This window comes from Dendrobates tinctorius, unplaced genomic scaffold (assembly GCF_039654945.1).
Source record: "Dendrobates tinctorius isolate UK_male_01 unplaced genomic scaffold, ASM3965494v1 ptg000003l, whole genome shotgun sequence".
NCBI classification, from domain to species: Eukaryota; Metazoa; Chordata; class Amphibia; order Anura; family Dendrobatidae; genus Dendrobates; species Dendrobates tinctorius.
In genome coordinates, this window is record NW_027361671.1 from 47,388,832 (window position 1) to 47,408,214 (window position 19,383).

Below are 19,383 nucleotides of genomic sequence, written 5' to 3' on the forward strand. Positions count from 1 at the left end.
CATGATTACTTGTGGGGCAATCTAGGCAACAATTAAAATCACCTTATCAAATGAATGCTCAGTATAACATCCCCTTCTACACTCTATGTAGATTTAACATTTTTTTAAACTGCATACATTATTAAATAGATCTCTTAGACCTGATGAGGCTGGTAGGTCTACTTTAGAATTCCATGCCGGTATGTACTGACTGTATAATCATGTTTGAAAGTTTTCCTGTTGATATTAAAATGAGCATCTCATGAGTTTCTACTCTGCAGGATGGACACAGATCTTCAAAATAAGTACACCAGTTTCATCAGGTCTAAAAGATCTATTTGATAATGTACACAACTAATGTTGTTTAAGGCATTGATACATTTTCTTTACATCACAATTTTTGATAAAAAGCCTGGTCCATATTTTCTAAAGATGCTGTGCATGTGCACTGCGCATGCCCGAGAACTCTTGTCACAGCGGAGGCGCCGGCATTCAAAACAGGAGGGGGCAGCGACGCACAGGGGCATCATGATGGACGGATGGTGGGCGGCGCCCAGACACAGGACAGAGGCATGATTGACGGCGGGGAGGTGGCTGATACAGGGGGACACACTATACCTATGGGACACATTACAGGTATGAGGAGCTATTTATAAAAGTCGATATTTCAGCGTTACTAGGGGTCAGAAACAGAAGAGCCGCTTTCACAGAATGCAGCCTTAGTGCTGCTGAAGGTGGCTCTTTAACTTAAAAATGCCCTGGGGGGTGACAGGCTCCCTTTAACAAGTTCAAACAGATGCCAATACTACAGGTAATGAGTGGAGGACAGAGGAGCCTCTTCAAGAGGAAGTTACAGGTCTGTGAGAACCAGAAATCTTGCATGTTTTTAGGTGACCAAATACTTATTTTCCACCATAATTTGCTAAATAAATCTTGCCAAATCACACAAGGTGATTTTCTGAATTTGTTTTCTCATTTTGACTCTCATAGTTGTGGTCTAACTATGATGTTAATTATAGGCCTCTCTCATCTTTTTAAGTGGGAGAACTTGCACAATTGGTGGCTGACTAAATACTTTTTACCCCACTGTAAAAGGTATCGCTGTGTTCAGAAAAGTCTGATTCATCAAAATTTTAAAATAATTAACACAATTCGTAAACACCGTAAACAGAAAATATTCAAAAATATGAACATTATGAAGTTGCTTTTGGTGGTTGCAATACAACCCAAAATGTTGTAACAAGCGATCAAAATAGCATATCTATTCCAAAATGGTATCAATAAAAATGTTGTCTCAGCACTCAAAGAAAACACATGGTTCCATGAAGCCGAAAATAAAAATGGTACGGCTCTTGGTAAATAGTGAAACAACGTAAAAAAATTTTTTCAAACTTCATATTTTTTCCTAAACAAAAATAAAAAAAACTGGACATCTTTGGTATCAACATAATTATACTGATGAGGAGAAAAATATTTTGACCATACAATGTATGCCATAAAAACAATTCCCAAAAAACATTGTCAGAATTTCACCACACTTGGAATTTTTTTCTAGTTTTTCTGTACCCTATGTGTTAAAATTAATTGTGTCATTCAAAAGTAAAACTCTTCTTGCAAAAACAAGCTCTCATGCACTTATGTGGACAGAAAAATACAAAAGTTATGGCTCTGGGAAGAAGGGGAGGAAAAAGCGAACGCGCAAAAATTTGGTATATCGGGAAGGTGTTGAAGTATAGGTCTTGATTAGAGTTTAGCAGGAAAAAATGTCTGAAGTATATAAAGTCTGTGATTTATAAGTCAGTCATACAGTAAATCCTGCCAGAACTAACTGACAATATACCATATTTTTTGGATTATAAGACGCACTTTTTTCCCCAAAAATTTTGGGGGGAAATGGGGGTGCGTCTTATAATGCGGATATACCTTACTAGCCGTAGTGGAGCAAAGTCCTAGGGTCATGGCTGGAGGAGGAAAGAGTGGAGTGTTGCTGCAGGCCTCAGGCTGGGATGAGGGGGTGTTGGGATGTGTGGTGCGCTGCTGCGGGTGTTCGGTGCTGCGGGTGTCCTGTGCTTCTGCGGGTGTCCGGTGCTGCTGCGGGGGCTCTGCCGACATTTTGTGAAAGGCCTGAGCCCCCGCAGTTCCATGGTTTCCAATGCGGTGGACTCCAGAAAAATGGCTGCCGGGTGCGGCACATGCGCAGATGGAGATCTCGGCACCAAGATCTCGGGAGATAAGATCTCAGATCTAAGTGCTGATAAGGAAGGTGTGCCATTTGGCTTTTGAAGCACAGATTTTGAAAGAATAGATTATGGGCGAAATTTGTGGAGCCCCAAAAGGTGCCAGAACAGCAGAAAAACCCCAAAAGTGACCTCATTGAAGAAACTGCACCTCTCAATGAATTAATCTACGGCTACAGTGACTATTTTGTAATATCCAAGCCAGGCTTTTTTTCTGGAGAATTGCAAATCTGCCAGTCTAGTGCCCATACATTGCGTACCCATACAGTGTAGAGCCCCTATATATTGTAGAACCCCCATATATTGTACCTTGTTTGTGCTTCTGGCAATATGCACCCATAAATTAAGTGCCTTCTCTCCATTACAATAATGCCAAACATGTGGCCCCTTACTAGGGTTTAGGAACAGGGTGGCTCAGGAGGGGGGCATTTGGATTTAGGAGCGCAAAATTTACTGGATTTTATTTGAGGGGGTGTAGTAGGGTTGGGGAAGTTGCCCTGCACTCCTACACTTGGCATAGTCGGCAGAATCTCGGCACCACACAGCAGTGATGAACTTGATGTGATTGATGTAGACAGAAAAGAAAGAAGATTTTGAGGATGCTGTTAATTTACCGGATGTGACTGATCTACTGGACTTGATAAAAACCACAAAAGAGACTGACATGGTGATACCCAAGATGGCGGCCCCAAAGATGGCGGATATTGGCGCGCAGAAGAAGAACAACAACCTTGACCCCTCCCTCCGTGGGTGCTTATTTTTATCCCCTCGAAGTCCGAGCCATTTTCCGTTTTTTCTTTTTTCTTTTCTTTTTTATTTTTTCCTCCAACTCCAAGAGCTATAATTTTTTAGATTTCCGTCAATATGGCCAAGTGAGGGCTTGTGTTTACGGGACGAGTTGTACTATTGAATAGCTCCTTTGATTTTACCATACGGAGTACTGGTAAAAGGGATAAAAAAATTGTACATATGGTGAAATTACAAAAAAAAAATGCAATTTCACAATTTTTTTTTATTTACCATGTAAATGGTAATAGTGACCTGGCAATATGTTTCTCCAGGTCAGCACAAGGACATACATACAAACAGGTATAGTTTTTGATCATATATGTATAGAAACATGTATAGTTTTTTTTATATTTGGGTCGTGAAAAAACATTTGGAAATTTGTCTGAAAAAAAGTGTTTGCTTTTGTCACCATTTTCCGACATTCATAGTGGGTTTTTTTCCGGATCTAAGGCTGTGTGAGGTTTTTTTGTGCCCTCAGCTGACATTTTTACTGATACCATTTTGGGGTATATAAGCTGTTTTTATCGCCTCTTATTGAATTTTATTGCAATGTTGTGATAACCAAAAAAGTGTATTTCTGGTGTTTCAGGTTTTTTTTTCCGTTACGCTGTTTACCAATCGGATTAATTTATTTCATATTTTAATAGATCAGACATTTCTAAATGCAGCAATTTCAATACCATTTTTTTTTCATTTTTTAAATTGTTTATTTTCAATGAGGCAAAGGGGGGTGATTTGAACTTTGCTTTTTTATTTTTTTCATATTTTAAAAACTTTTTTTTTTTTTACTTTTTACTTAATTTATTTGACCCATTAGGAGACTTGAAGCTGCGATCGTTCGATCGCCTGTGCTACACATAGCAGTGCTTTGGCACTGCTATGTATAGCAGAAATCATTATCTCCTTTGAACGGCGGACACAAGCCAGCATTCACAGGAGTATCATAATGACAGGTACGTCAGCAGACCCTCACGATCACGACAGCGACCCATTGATCGTATAGTGGAATGATGCGTGCCCCTGTTGGCGCTTGTTAAATCCTGCTATCAGAGATTGACAGTGGGATTTAACAGGTTAAAAGCACTGCTCCACCCACATCTGTTGAAGGGATATGATTGCTGATTAAATCAGCAGTCATGCGTTGGGAAAAATGTGGGCTCTGCATGTGAGCCCGTATCAAAGTCAGGGACATGACATATGACATGAATATAAGTTATATCTACCTCAGCAGGTAAACCCTATCAAGTAGACATTATTCTAATGCGTGAACATTTTTCTTAATCAAAACAAGAACACTCACCTGTAATAAGTTATTTGTTTCATGGGGAGAGTCCAAATCACAAATGATTTTGCCAACTTTCAACATTATATGTATAGATGAAATAACATTTGGATATAGCTGATAAGTTGTTTCACATGCCGGCAAAGCTGAATTGGGATAAAATGGGAAAGTGATTTAAAAATATCAGTACTCACGAGAAGCAGGCAAAGATCCAGAGGCTGAAAAAAATCTCAACCACTATTGGACAACAATGATCTAAATCACACGGATGAGCTGCACCAGCAGCAAAACAGTTTACATGAACCTACATCTACAAAATGAAATACAAAGGTATCTTTCTAAAAATATTTGAAAACCTACCTTTTATGTAAGTAGAAAGTCTGCTTTTTTCTTCCTCAAAATATTGTAGATGTCCAAGGAGATAAAAGGTGTAAAGTCTTAGAAATGTCAAAAATCCAAGCTGCTGAAGTAATTAAACAGTTACTTCTTATCTGTATAAGTAGTGTGATTGCCTTAGTATTAATTAGAACAATATTGGGTTCAATTTTGTATGTGTCTTAATTTTAGCCCTCTATTATAGCAACTAGTGCAAATTACAGTTCAATATGGGAAGCAAGAACATTTGAAATATGAACCAATGGGAGCAATCACTATTATTACGCAGCAATTACAGTTGATTTGAGCAAAACTAATATCATACAGTGGGTGCGGAAAATATTCAGACCCCTTAAATTTTTTCACTCTTTGTTTCATTGCAGCCATTTGGTAAATTCAAAAAAGTTCATTTTTTTCTCATTAATGTACACTCTGCACCCCATCTTGACTGAAAAAAGCAGAAATTTTTGCAAATTTATTAAAAAAGAAAACTGAAATAATCACATGGTCATAAGTATTCAGACCCTTTGCTCAGTATTGAATAGAAGCACCATTTTGAGCTAGTACAGCCATGAGTCTTCTTGGGAATGATGCAACAAGTTTTTCACACCTGGATTTGGGGATCCTCTGCCATTCTTCCTTGCAGATCTTCTCCAGTTCCGTCAGGTTGGATGGTAAGCGTTGGTGGGCAGCCATTTTCAGGTATCTCCAGAGATGCTCAATTGGGTTTAGATAAGGGCTCTGGCTGGGCCAGTCAAGAATGGTCACAGCGTTGTTCTGAAGCCACTCCTTTGTTATTTTCACTGTGTGCTTGGTCATTGTCTTGTTGGAAGGTGAACCTTCGGCCAAGTTGGAGGTCCAGAGCACTCTGGAAGAGGTTTTCTTCCAGGAAAACTCTGCACTTGGCCGCATTCATGTTTCCTTCAATTGCAACCAGTCATCCTGTCCCTTCAGCTAAAAAACACCCCCATAGTATGATGCTGCCACCATCATGTTTCACTGTGGGGATTGTACTGGGCAGGTGATGAGCAGTGCCTGGTTTTCTCCACACATACCGTTAGAGTTATCAATAAAAAGTTCTATCTTCGTTTTAAATTTTAAACTTTTAAATTTACCAAAAGACTGCAATGAAACAAAGAGTGGAAAATGTAAAGAGGTCTGAATATTTTCTGCACCCACTGTATAATGTCCACCTGTTCTTTATTCCAAATTGTTCTAAATATGTGACTAAAACCAGGACAGGGGAGAAGAGTGTGAATTTACAGTTTCATGGTTCACAATTTCAGCTTTTTCAGCTACTTAGCACGTGTGGACTGATAGTAATATTCGCGTCAAATTGCAATGCCATTATCTGTTCACATCTAGGTTATTGCTTTTATTTATTATAGTAGCTACAATGTTGTGCTAGATCCAGCTTGAATCGAAATGAGGTCCTTTGGGGTGTCACCAAATTACATATGAAGGCTATTGCTTTATGCTGTTCTTTTCTTACTGTGAAAAGTAAGGTAATTGCCAAAGGCAAGAAATTACGTAACTTGACAGTCATCAAAAAAAGTTATACAGTTAATATTTGCTTGATACATTTATTTTTTAAGCAGTGAATACTTTTCTTTTACTTTTTTCTTCTTCAAATGGATCTAAACACAAACTGTACAAGAGTAAACCCGTACTTTTGGCTCACGGGGTAATGTAAGAATTTGCTACATCAATAGTGCACTTGGTGAAAAAGATTTATTAAAAGCTGAAATTATACTGCAAGACTATGATCTCACAGCATTTTTACTTTACATTCAGCATACATCCAAGGAGCGCTTGTGGCACAAATTCAACATGAATATGGGCAGCGCTATTTATCTGACTGTGCCGAAACATTATACTTTTGGTAGAAATTCAAGGAATATGTTAAGAAAAAAAATTTGTTTCAACTCTACGCAAATGAGTAGTGAGGCATAATTAATAAAATAAATTTACTCCAGGTAGCAGCACATAACATCTTAGAGAAGCACTTCCTACAAAGTTTTTAACCTCTTAATATATTGCAATCATCTAATTATATAGCACTGTTAACTTACAATTGCTCATTTTGCCTTTCTACCCAGTTAATTATTCTGTTTTCTCTGCTCTCCGTAGAAACAGGAAGGTTCTTGTCCCTGTATTTATCACCCCTCTCTTCAACTCCTAACCCAGATGCTCCCTCTCCTCCTGCCATAAACTTCTGCAGTGACTCATGACTTGTGCAGACAAAATTGACCTCCTTTTTCTACATAGAGCTTGGAAAGATTACTTTTTTTCTGCTTTTAATCACGTGATGTCACAGACCTAATGGAAAAGAGAAGAATTAGCTGGGTAAAATGAGCAATTGTAAGTACATAGTGCAATATATTAAGAGGATAAAAATTTTGATGGGAGGAGTGCTTCTTTAACCAAGTACCCTATGTTATTTACATGCACTATTTACTTACTGCAGAGTATTTGCTCATTTTGTTTTTATCTTGTGCACTTATGCATTGCACTTGCATAAACGTGCTCTGGATCAATCTTTTGGGGTTTTAGTTTAGCTTTTTATACTTTGCACAAATTGAAGCCTGGCTCCCCTTTTTTGGGGGGCTAATCATTTAGTTTATATAGCTTTCCACTGGCAAGTGTCTGAACAGTGAGGAACCAGGTCCTGCTCTGCCCTTATCTATTTTTACATGTGCTGACATATAGTGAGCTGAACTACAAGAGTTAGGTACTGTCCCAATTCGGTACACCTTGTCACAGTGGGATGGCTTTTACATTTTTTGATCAAAACAATGTTAACTAAGGTATGTATCCTATGTTATTTACATATACTATTACCCTATAGTAAGTAAATGAATAGCATTTGCTCATTTAGTTTTTATCTTAGGTTCAGCTTGTTAAATGGCCATGATGTGAATCCACACCTATGCATTGCACTTACATCAACATGTGTTCTGCCTCAATTTGGGGGGGGGGTTGCACTAGACATGCAATTGCATTTGTAGGGCACTTAGATTCATCACATATGGCAAAAAAATTCCTGAAATATGTGCCGAACACAAAATCCAAAGTCAATATAAACATACAGAGGCATGTAAAAGTTTGGGCACCCCTGTTCAAAATTCCAGTTATGGTTAACAGTTAAGCAAGTGGAAGAGGAAATGATCTTTAAAAGGCCTAAAGTTAAAGATGACACATTTCCTTTGTATTTTAGTCCAAAAATATATATATTGTCATTTTTTACATTTTAAAATTACAAAAAGAAAAATGGTCTGATGTGAAAGTTTGGGCATCCTTGGAGATTTGTGTACTCAGTTAAACTTGATCAAGGTTTCAGACCTTAATTAGCCTGCCAGGATTATGACTTGTTCATTTCAAATTTCCCTCCTCTAATTGTGTGCCAAACACGGCAGCCATAGATTCTTCTAAGCAGCTGCCTACCACTCTGAAAATGAAAATGATGGAGGCCCACAAAGCAGGAGAAGGCTACAAGAAGATAACAAAGCGTTTTCAAGTTGTCTTTTCCTCAGATCGAAATGTAATTAAGAAATGGCAGTTAAAAGAGCAGTGGAGGTCAAGATAAGATGAAGCAACATTTCAGTGAGAGCTGCTTGTAGGATTGCTAGAGAGGCAAATTGGAACCCTTGCTTGACTGCAAAAGACCTTCCAAAAGATTTAGCAGACTCTGGATTGTGGTGCATTGCTCTACTGTTCAGAGACACCTGCACAAAAATGGTAGTGGAAGAGACAGCAGAAGAAAATGTCTCCTGCTTCCTCATCATAAAATTTAATGACAGAAGTATGCAAAAGAATATATAACCAAGCCAGATGCAATTTGTAAACAAGTCCTGTGGCGAGATGAGGTTATAAGAGAACTCTTAGGCCACAATGGTCAAAGGTATGTGTGGAGAAAAAAAGGGCACAGAATTTCAGGAAAGGAACATCTCGCCAAGCATTAAGCATGGAGGTGGATCAATCATACTTTGGGGTTGTGCTGCAGCCGATGGCAAGGCAAACATTTCACGGGTAGATGGAAGAATGTCAATTAAATTTCAACAATTCTTGTTGCAAACATAACACCATCTGTAAAAAAACTGAAGTTGAAAAGAAGATGGCTTCTACAAATGGATAATGATCCCAAACACACATCAAAAACAATAGACTACCTCAAAAGAAGCAACCTGAAGGTTTTACAATGGCCCTCACAGGCCCCTGATTTGAGCATCCTTGAAAATTTGTAGATAGATCTCAAAATAGCATTGTATGTAAAACGACCCAGGAATCTCACTGAACTGGAACAATTTTCCAAGGAAGAACGGATGAAAATCTCTCAAACAATAACTGAAAGACTCTTGGCAGGCTATAGAAAGCATTTACAAGCTTTGATACAAAAGGGGTGCTACTTGGTATTTACCATGCAGGGTGCCCAAACTTTTATGTCGGCCCATTTTCCTTTTTGTAATTTTTAAAATGAGAAAAATTACTATAATATACTGTATATATATATATATATATATATATATATATATATACACATACATATATAAAATATATATTTTTATTTTTTTGCCTAAAATACAAAATAAATGTATCAGCTTTAACTTTACCCATTTTAGAGATCATTTAATCTTCAACCTGCTTAATTGTTCACAATAACAGTAATTTTGACCAGGGATGCCCAAATGTTTACATGCTACTGTATACTTTGATGCAACACTTATTATGAACAAAAAAAAGATATATTAGCTACAGTTGGCTGAGATGTCGATTAATTTGATCACTATGCATGTTACTGCTATCACATATAATAATTCTTTCTTTTTTTCTTTTTAATATTTTTGGGACTGAATATGCACCATTTTACATGCACAACTTGCCACAGATCAACGTGGGTACAACAGTGTACAATAAAATAAAGCTATACGCCACCTTTGCAAGCTTGACTTCGCTAGTAAGTAGGTATGGTTTCTGAGCTGCGTCACAACAGATTCTATAGAGAACGGACTCAGCAATAAAAAACAACACAGAGATATGGTCAGGATTCAATTCAGCTTGATCAATTGACATAATCAGTATATTCAAGGCCTCTGAAAGAAGATAAAATGGTTTATGCTGGTTAATGTGAGTTATGCTACATTTCATGCCACATTTTCACCATTAACAGATTTAACCTCTTTAGATCATAAAACATGCCAGGACTACAGATGAGGGTATCATTTGAAATTTGAGTTTTTCCCTAAATCTGCGTGGCAAAATGATAAGTCTCTAAGAGCCCCCAAAATACATGTAAATACTTTAAAGTCTCCTAGGTGTGTGGTGAACCCATTTTGAAACTTGTATTGCATATAGCCTTATTAATGTCTAAGTTACTACAATCTGTCTAGAGGAAGATGAATAGACACCGGTGTAACACACTGCAGTTTCAGACTTTGTAGGCTATTTAAATTGTTTAAACAGTAAAAAAAAACTATAGCTATTGGGGGGGGACATTTGCCTGTCCTCCCAGTGTTTATACGTAGGCAGTGTAAATGAAAAAAACTCCTAGATTTTTTCACATAGGAGGAGTGAAGAAGTCATAGCTTTTTGACAATCTGTCCAAAAATTATCCCTATGTTTATGGAGACAATACTGGTGTATGCTTGAACATGAAAAACGAATGGCTTTTTAACTACGAGTAAAAAAACTATCCCTTATTTGTGATGCATAACTGGTTAGATTAAACAATTACAAAGGGCTTATATCAATCCACACAAAAATTATCCTCTTCTTAAGGTTCAGGACAGGGTAGCTTTTTTCAAAGTGAAGAAAAATGGTTTGTTAACAAGTCTTTCATAAAATTATCCCTATTTTGGGAGTTGTTTCATGTTTCGTTAACTGAAAGCAGTACACTTCACATCTCCTGTAAATTAACCCCTTGCCACAAAAGGACATATAGGTACATCCTATTGCGGTTCTCTGACTTTGATTTAGGCTACCAAAGTAAGTCTGCATCTTTCCTGGCAGATGATGACTGTGATATTCAGCTATCATCTGCTTCTAACAGCCACCAATGAGGCTTAGGGACCGGCAAATTTCAGGAAACTTGACTCAAAGTCAATCCCCCACAGATCGATCTGCTCATGTCTAGCCAGGACCTTTATTTACTTTATTGTAGCATATTCTAATCCCTGGAATGCAAGTTTTCAAGGTGCTATGTGCTTCTTATAGCACATGCAATAGCTGTTTGTTAATGGACTAAAGAAAGGGAAAAAGGTGGACTTCTATACCAGAAAAGATCTTTGAACAAAATGTATGCAACATGTATGCAAGTACCTGGATGAGAATGAAGTGATTAACAAGAGTCAACATGGGTTTATAACTAATAAGTCATGTCAGACTAACTTAATTTCTTTCTATGACAGAATCATTGACTAGGTGGTTCAGGGAAACTCAGCAGATATATAATATATCTTGACTTCAGCAAAGCATTTGACAAAGTATTTCATACCATACTTATTGAAAAAATGTCTAAATATGAAATGTATTGAACGGACAAGGCAACTGTTAGGGGGATTCATAATTGGCTAAGTGATTGGACCCAAAGAGTGGTTGTAAATGGCTGCTCATCCAGTTGGAAGAATGTCTCAAGTGCATTACCACAGTGCTCTGTCCAGGGCCCTGTGTTGTTCAACATCTATATCAATGATATAGATAAAGGAATTGAGGGTAAACTTAGTAAATTTGTTGATGACACAAAGCTTGGAGGGATAGCAAATACTAGAGAAGAGAGAGAGAGGATTCAAAAAGATCTAACAAACTGAAAATGTGGACAGCAACTAACAGAGTGCTCTTTAAAAGGAAGAAATGTAAAGTACTACATCTCGGAAAGAAAAATGAAAAAAGCATATACAGAATGGGAGGGAGAGGGCTAAATAACAGAACATGTGAAAAAGACTTGGGTATACTAATAGATCACATACTGAACATGAGTCAACAGTGTGATGCAGCAGGCAAAAAAGGCAAACACAATTCTGGGATGCATTAACAGAAGCATACAGTCTAGACCACATAAAGCAATTATCCCACTCTACTCTTCTTTGTTCAGACCTCATTTGGAATACTGTGTCCAGTTCTGGGCATCACATTTTAAAAAAGAAATGAACAAACTGAAGCCAGTTAATTGAAGAGAAGTTAGAATGGTGACCGGTCTGCAAAAAATGTCTTATGAGGAACGGTTAGAGGATTTTGGAATGTTTAGCCTGCAAAAGAGAAGACTGAGAGGAGACTTAATAGCTGTCTACAAATATCTCATTGGCTGTCACACTGTAGAAGGATCATCTTTATTCTCATTTGCACAAGGAAAGACTAGAAGCAGAGAGATGAAATTGAATAGGAGGAGACACAAATTAGAAATTAGAAAACACTTTTTGACATTGAGAGTGATCAACAAGTGCAACAGGCTGCCATGAGAGGTGAGTTCTCCTCCAATGAAAGTCTTCAAACAGAGGCTGGACAGACATCTGTCTGGGATGATTTATTGAATCCTACATTGAGCAGGGGGTTGGCCAAGATGATCCAGGAGGTCCCTTCCACCTCTACCATTCTATGACTGGTTAGCAGAAGTGGCCAAAACTATGCCCCCTTCTAAAATCACTGTGCTGTGATTTGCTTAATGCACACCTCACAGACTTCCTTTTCTGTCCTGGTATATGGATGGATAGAACTATCGCTCCAGACTCCTCTATATACTGAAACACTCGCCATGCCAAGATTGTTCATAGGGTACTAATGATGAACATCATAGCCATCATAAAAGCTAATTCATATTTTAGGATGAAAAAATAGTTGCTTACCTTCTTCAATTTTTCCAGTACATTGAGCCATTAAAAGTAATTCAGTCCATGCATGTTGAAGGTTTCCACAATCACCAGAGCCTTTTAAATTAAATCCAGTTTGTCTCTGAAATTGATAGCACAGGAATTATACAGTGTGTGCAGAATTATTAGGCAAATGAGTATTTTGATCACATCATCCTTTTTACACATGTTGTCCCATTGCAAGCTGTAAAGGCTTGAAAGCCAACTGACAATTATGTCAATCAGGTGATTTGCATCTCTGTAATGAGGAGGGGTGGTCTAATGACATCAACACCCTATATAAGGTGTGCTTAATTATTAGGTAACTTCCTTTCCTTTGGCAAAATGGGTCAGAAGAGAGATTTGACGGACTCTGAAAAGTCAAAAATTGTGCGATGTCTTGCATCTAAAACTAAAATGTTTCTATACTAATGCACAAAGCATGGGGAACAAACAAGGAGAATTGGAACTACTAACACAGGAACAGAAATATGATGTAATTGGAATCACTGAAACTTGGTGGGACAATACACATGATTGGAATACAAGACTAGAAGGATACAACTTATTTGCAAGAAACAGACTTGATAAACGAGGAGGGGGTGTCGCATTGTATGTTCGAAATGCGTATATCTGCACAGAGATTGAAGCTTCAGAGACTGGGAGTTCTGTGGAAACTGTTTGGGTAAGAATACAAGGACAGAACAATGGAAAGGACACCATTGTAGGCATTTACTACAGGCCGCCTGTGCAAGCCGAATATATAGATGAACTCTTTATGCATCAGATGGCCAAGTTCTCCAAAAAATATGACATAGTTGTCATGGGAGATTTCAACTATCCAGACATTTGTTGGGAATCTCTCTCAGGCAAAACTAACAGGTCAAGGAAATTCTTATCCTCTCTTGCTGACAACTTTATCTTCCAAAAGGTAAGGGAGAAAACAAGGGGAACTGCTACCTTGGATCTAATCCTTATAAACAGGGAGGAAATGGTTGAGGAGGTAAAAGTGGCTGGGACCCTAGGAGGTAGCGACCATGCTATTTTAGAATTTTGGATTACTAGAGGTGGAAGACCTGTGAAGACTCAGACGTCAAGGTTAGATTTCAGAAAGGCAGATTTTAAGGGATTCAGAAAGAGAATTGGAGGGATCCAATGGCTGGATATCCTTAAAGACAAAAATGTCCAGGAAGGATGGGAAATCTTGAAAAATGAAATTCTCAAAGCACAGTTGTTAACAATTCCGAAAAGAGGGAAGAATAGGAAGCATTTAAGGAAACCAGGATGGATGAACACAGAACTTAAGCACATGCTAAAAAGGAAGAAAAAAATGTTTATAAAATGGAAAGAGGGAGGCATATCTAAAGAAGAATATAATGCTGTCTGCAGAACCTGCAGGGCACAAATCAGATTAGCTAAAGCTGAAAATGAACTGAGGCTTGCAAGAGATGTCAAAAGCAATAATAAAGGATTTTGGGGATATGTCAAAAGTAAAAGAAAAGTCAAAGATGCTATAGGATTTTTACAGGATGAAAATGATGAAATGGTAAGACAGGATGTTGAGAAGGCTGAACTTTTAAATTCCTATTTTGCATCTGTTTTCTCTCAGAAAGGAAATGCAACATCAACTGTTATTCACTGTCCTATTAAGGGAATAGAAGAATCCAGGATATCTATAAACAGAAAGATAGTGAGGAAACACTTAGCTAACCTAAATGAATTCAAGTCTCCAGGTCCAGATGAATTACACCCCAGAGTACTGAAGGAGATAGCAGAAGAAATTTTTGAACCCCTCTCCATAATCTTTGAAAATTCTTGGAGAACAGGAGAAGTGCCAGAAGACTGGAGAAGAGCAAATGTTGTTCCTATCTTCAAAAAGGGGAATAAGGTGGACCCAGGCAACTATAGGCCGGTGAGTCTGACTTCTATACCAGGAAAGATCTTTGAACAAATTATTAAACAACATGTATGTCAATACCTGGATAAGAATGAAGTGATTAAACAGAGTCAGCATGGGTTTCTAACTAATAAGTCATGTCAGACTAACTTAATTTCCTTCTATGACGGTATCACTGATTGGGTGGATCAAGGAAATGCTGTAGATATAGTATATCTTGACTTCAGCAAAGCATTTGACAAAGTCTCTCATACAATCCTTATTGAAAAAATGACTAAGTATGGAATGGACAAGGCAACTGTTAGGTGGATTCATAACTGGCTTAGTGATCGGACCCAAAGAGTGGTCGTAAATGGCTGTACATCCAGTTGGAAGAATGTCTCAAGTGGGGTACCACAGGGCTCTGTCCTGGGCCCTGTATTGTTCAACATCTTTATCAACGATTTAGATGAAGGAATTGAGGGTAAACTGATTAAATTTGCTGATGACACAAAGCTAGGAGGGATAGCTAATACTAGAGAAGAGAGAGAGAGGATTCAAAAAGATTTAAATAAACTGGAGAAGTGGGCAGCAACTAACAGAATGGTTTTTAACAGGGAGAAATGCAAAGTACTACATCTGGGCAATAAAAATGAAAAAAGCATATATAGAATGGGAGGAATAGGGCTAAGTGACAGCACATGTGAAAAAGACTTGGGTATACTAATAGATCACAGACTGAATATGAGTCAACAGTGTGATGCAGCAGCAAAAAAGGCAAATGCAATTCTAGGATGTATTAACAGAAGCATACAGTCTAGATCACGTGAAGTCATTATTTCCCTCTACTCCTCTTTGGTCAGACCTCATCTGGAATATTGTGTCCAGTTTTGGGCACCACATTTTAAAAAAGACATCAACAAACTGGAGCAAGTTCAGAAAAGAGCGACCAGAATGGTGACCGGTCTGCAAACCCTGTCTTATGAGGAAAGGTTGCAGGATTTGGGAATGTTTAGTTTGCAAAAGAGAAGACTGAGAGGAGACTTAATAGCTGTCTACAAATATCTAAAGGGCTGTCACATTGTAGAAGGATCAACTTTATTCTCATTTGCACAAGGAAAGACTAGAAGCAATGGGATGAAACTGAATGGGAAGAGACACAGATTAGATATTAGAAAAAACTTTTTGACAGTTAGAGTGATCAATGAGTGGAACAGGCTGCCACGAGAAGTGGTGAGTTCTCCTTCAATGGAAGTCTTCAAACAGAGGCTGGACAGACATCTGACTGGGATGATTTAGCGAATCCTGCTTTGAGCAGGGGGTTGGACCAGATGGCCCAGGAGGTCCCTTCCAACTCTACGATTCTATGATTCTATGATTCTATGATTCAGAGGGATGCAGCAGTCTTGAAATTGCCAAATTTTTGAAGTGTGATCACCAAACAATCAAGCGTTTCATGGCAAATAGCCAACAGGGTCGCAAGAAGCGTGTTGATAAAAAAGGCGCAAAATAACTGCCCATGAATTGAGGAAAATCAAGCGTCAAACTGCCAAGATGCCATTTGCCACCAGTTTTGCCATATTGTGTGAAGGGTTAAAACTAAAATCAAAGCTGAAGTTTTGTTTTGTCCATTCTCTGAAGGTTTCGTTTCTCCATTTTTGTTGCTGTAGATAAATTTTTGTAATTGGCATGGGCTGCCATGAAACCAGACTGTTCTCATCAGGTGCAAAGATAAGGGGCTCGGGGGGGTGTATTGCTCTGAATATGCCATTATACTACTTTCTATGCTATTTAGGTATGGACATTAGAGTTGAGCGATACCGTCCGATACTTCAAAGTATCGTATCGGATGGTATCGGCCGATCTTTAAAAAAAGTATCGGTATCGCCGATTCCGATACCGGAAGTCCCATTCAAGTCTATGGGACTTCCGGTATCGGAATAAGAAAAACCCTTTCCTGCCCTTGTACAGCCTCTCTGGGGTCTGTACGGGCCTTTCGGGGGGCTGTGCCGGCCTGCCAGGGGGTCTGTGCTGGCTCCGGTGGTCTGTGCCGGCCTGCCGGTGGTCTGTGCAGGCTCCGGGGGGCTGTGCCGGCCTGCCGGGGGGCTGTGCCGGCCTGCCGGGGGGCTGTGCAGGCTCCGGGGGGCTGTGCCGGCCTGCCGGGGGGCTGTGCCGGCCTGCCGGGGGGCTGTGCAGGCTCCGGGGGTCTGTGCAGGCATCGTCCGATGGGACTACAAGTCCCATCGGGCGATGCCTGCTACCATGACAGTGATTGACACATTAGCCAATGATGGGACAGTAGTAGTCCCATCATCCGGCTAATGTGTTAAATGTAAAAAAAAAAAAAAAAAATTACATGCTACATACATACAACATGCATACTACATACTACATACATGCTACATTCATACTACATAAATACTACATGCAACATACATACTACATGTATACTACATGCATGCTACATACATACTGCATGCTACATACATACCACATATATACTACATACATACTACATGCATGCTACATACATACAACATGCATACTACATACATGCTACATTCATACTACATAAATACTACATGCAACATACATACTACATATATACTACATGCATGCTACATACATACTGCATGCTACATACATACCACATATATACTACATACATACTACATGCATGCTACATACATACAACATACATACTACATACATGCTACATTCATACTACATAAATACTACATGCAACATACATACTACATATATACTACATGCATGCTACATACATACTACATGCTACATACATACTACATATATACTACATACATACTACATGCATGCTACATACATACCACATACATAACACATATATACTACATGCATGCTACATACATACTACATGTTACATACATACCATATACATACTACATGCATGCTACATACATACTACATGCATGCTACATACATACTACATGCTACATACATACTACATACATACTACATGCATGCTACATACATACTACATGCATGCTACATACTACATGCTACATACATACTACATATATACTACATGCATGCTACATACATACTACATGCTACATACATACTACATATATACTAACTGCATGCTACATACATACTGCATGCTACATGCATGCTACATACATACTACATACATACTACATGCTACATACATACCACATATATACTACATACATACTACATACAATACATTCATACAATACATACATAGACATACAGTACATATAACATAGAGTAACATACTTACCAATACTTGTCACATTGTTCCCCGAAGCCATTGTCGTCTACGGAATAAATATTAACATAACAAACCACAAAAATACTCACCCACGATCCGAAGCAGTCCACGAGTGTGTCCCACGACGATCTTGGGTAGAGAACTGCAGCATCAGCTGTTGCTGCCGTTCTCTACGGGCTGCAGGAATCCAATGACGGAAGGTAGGTATCCTTCCGCACTGTATTCCTCCGCCACTTAAAAAAAAAAGTCCCTAGTCTCACTTTATGCCATTGCTGTGTGGGAATTTCCCACGCAGCAATGGCATAAAGTGAGACTAGGGACTTTTTTTTTTTTAAGTGGCGGAGGAATACAGTGCGGAAGGATACCTACCTTCCGTCATTGGATTCCTGCAGCCCGTAGAGAACGGCAGCATCATCTGATGCTGCAGTTCTCTACCCAAGATCGTCGTGGGACACACTCGTGGACTGCTTCGGATCGTGGGTGAGTATTTTTGTGGTTTGTTATGTTAATATTTATTCCGTAGACGACAATGGCTTCGGGGAACAATGTGACAAGTATTGGTAAGTATGTTACTCTATGTTATATGTACTGTATGTCTATGTATGTATTGTATGAATGTATTGTATGTATGTAGTATATATGTGGTATGTATGTAGCATGTATGTAGTATATATGTGGTATGTATGTAGCATGTAGTATGTATGTAGTATGTATGTAGCATGCATGTAGCATGCAGTATGTATGTAGCATGCATGTAGTATATATGTAGTATGTATGTAGCATGTAGTATGTATGTAGCATGTATGTAGTATGTATGTGGTATGTATGTAGCATGTAGTATGTATGTAGCATGCATGTAGTATATATGTAGTATGTATGTAGCATGTAGTATGTATGTAGTATGTATGTGGTATGTATGTGGCATGTAGTATGTATGTAGCATGCATGTAGTATGTATGTAGCATGCATGTAGTATGTATGTAGTATGTATGTAGTATGTAGCATGTATGTAGTATGTATGTGGTATGTATGTAGCATGTAGTATGTATGTAGCATGCATGTAGTATATATGTAGTATGTAGTATGTATGTAGTATGTATGTGGTATGTATGTAGCATGCATGTAGCATGCATGTAGTATGTATGTAGCATGCATGTAGTATGTATGTAGCATGCATGTAGTATGTATGTAGTATGTATGTAGTATGTATGTAGCATGCAGTATGTATGTAGCATGTATGTAGTATGTATGTAGTATATATGTAGTATGTATGTAGTATATATGTAGTATGTATGTAGCATGTAGTATGTATGTAGCATGCATGTAGTATGTATGTAGCATGTAGTATGTATGTAGCATGCATGTAGTATGTATGTAGCATGTATGTAGCATGTATGTAGTATGTATGTAGTATATATGTAGTATGTATGTAGCATGTAGTATGTATGTAGTATTTTTTTTTTTTTTTTAACATTTAACACATTAGCCGGATGATGGGACTACTACTGTCCCATCATTGGCTAATGTGTCAATCACTGTCATGGTAGCAGGCATCGCCCAATGGGACTTGTAGTCCCATCGGACGATGCTTGCACAGACCCCCGGACATCAGCACAGCCCCCCGGCAGGCCGGCACAGCCCCCCGGCAGGCCGGTACAGACCCCCACAGGGTGCACAGCCCCCCGGCAGGCCGGCACAGCCCCCCGGCAGGCCGGTACAGACCCCCACAG

At 38.7% G+C, this 19,383-nt stretch overlaps 1 protein-coding gene across 3 annotated transcripts in view; it reads right to left on the bottom strand.

Annotated features, from left to right (window-relative positions):
• The window catches only part of TMEM232 (transmembrane protein 232), a 490,587-nt gene that overhangs the window by 368,091 nt on the left and 103,113 nt on the right, over positions 1–19,383 (bottom strand). For all 3 annotated transcript variants that reach the window (XM_073549444.1, XM_073549409.1, XM_073549521.1), the window contains exons 4-7: positions 12,498–12,603; positions 9,595–9,752; positions 4,648–4,747; positions 4,306–4,433 (exon numbers count right to left, since the gene is read on the bottom strand). In XM_073549444.1, coding sequence (XP_073405545.1) covers positions 4,306–4,433; positions 4,648–4,747; positions 9,595–9,752; positions 12,498–12,603 — 492 coding nt within the window. The remainder of the gene's footprint in view (positions 1–4,305; positions 4,434–4,647; positions 4,748–9,594; positions 9,753–12,497; positions 12,604–19,383) is intronic.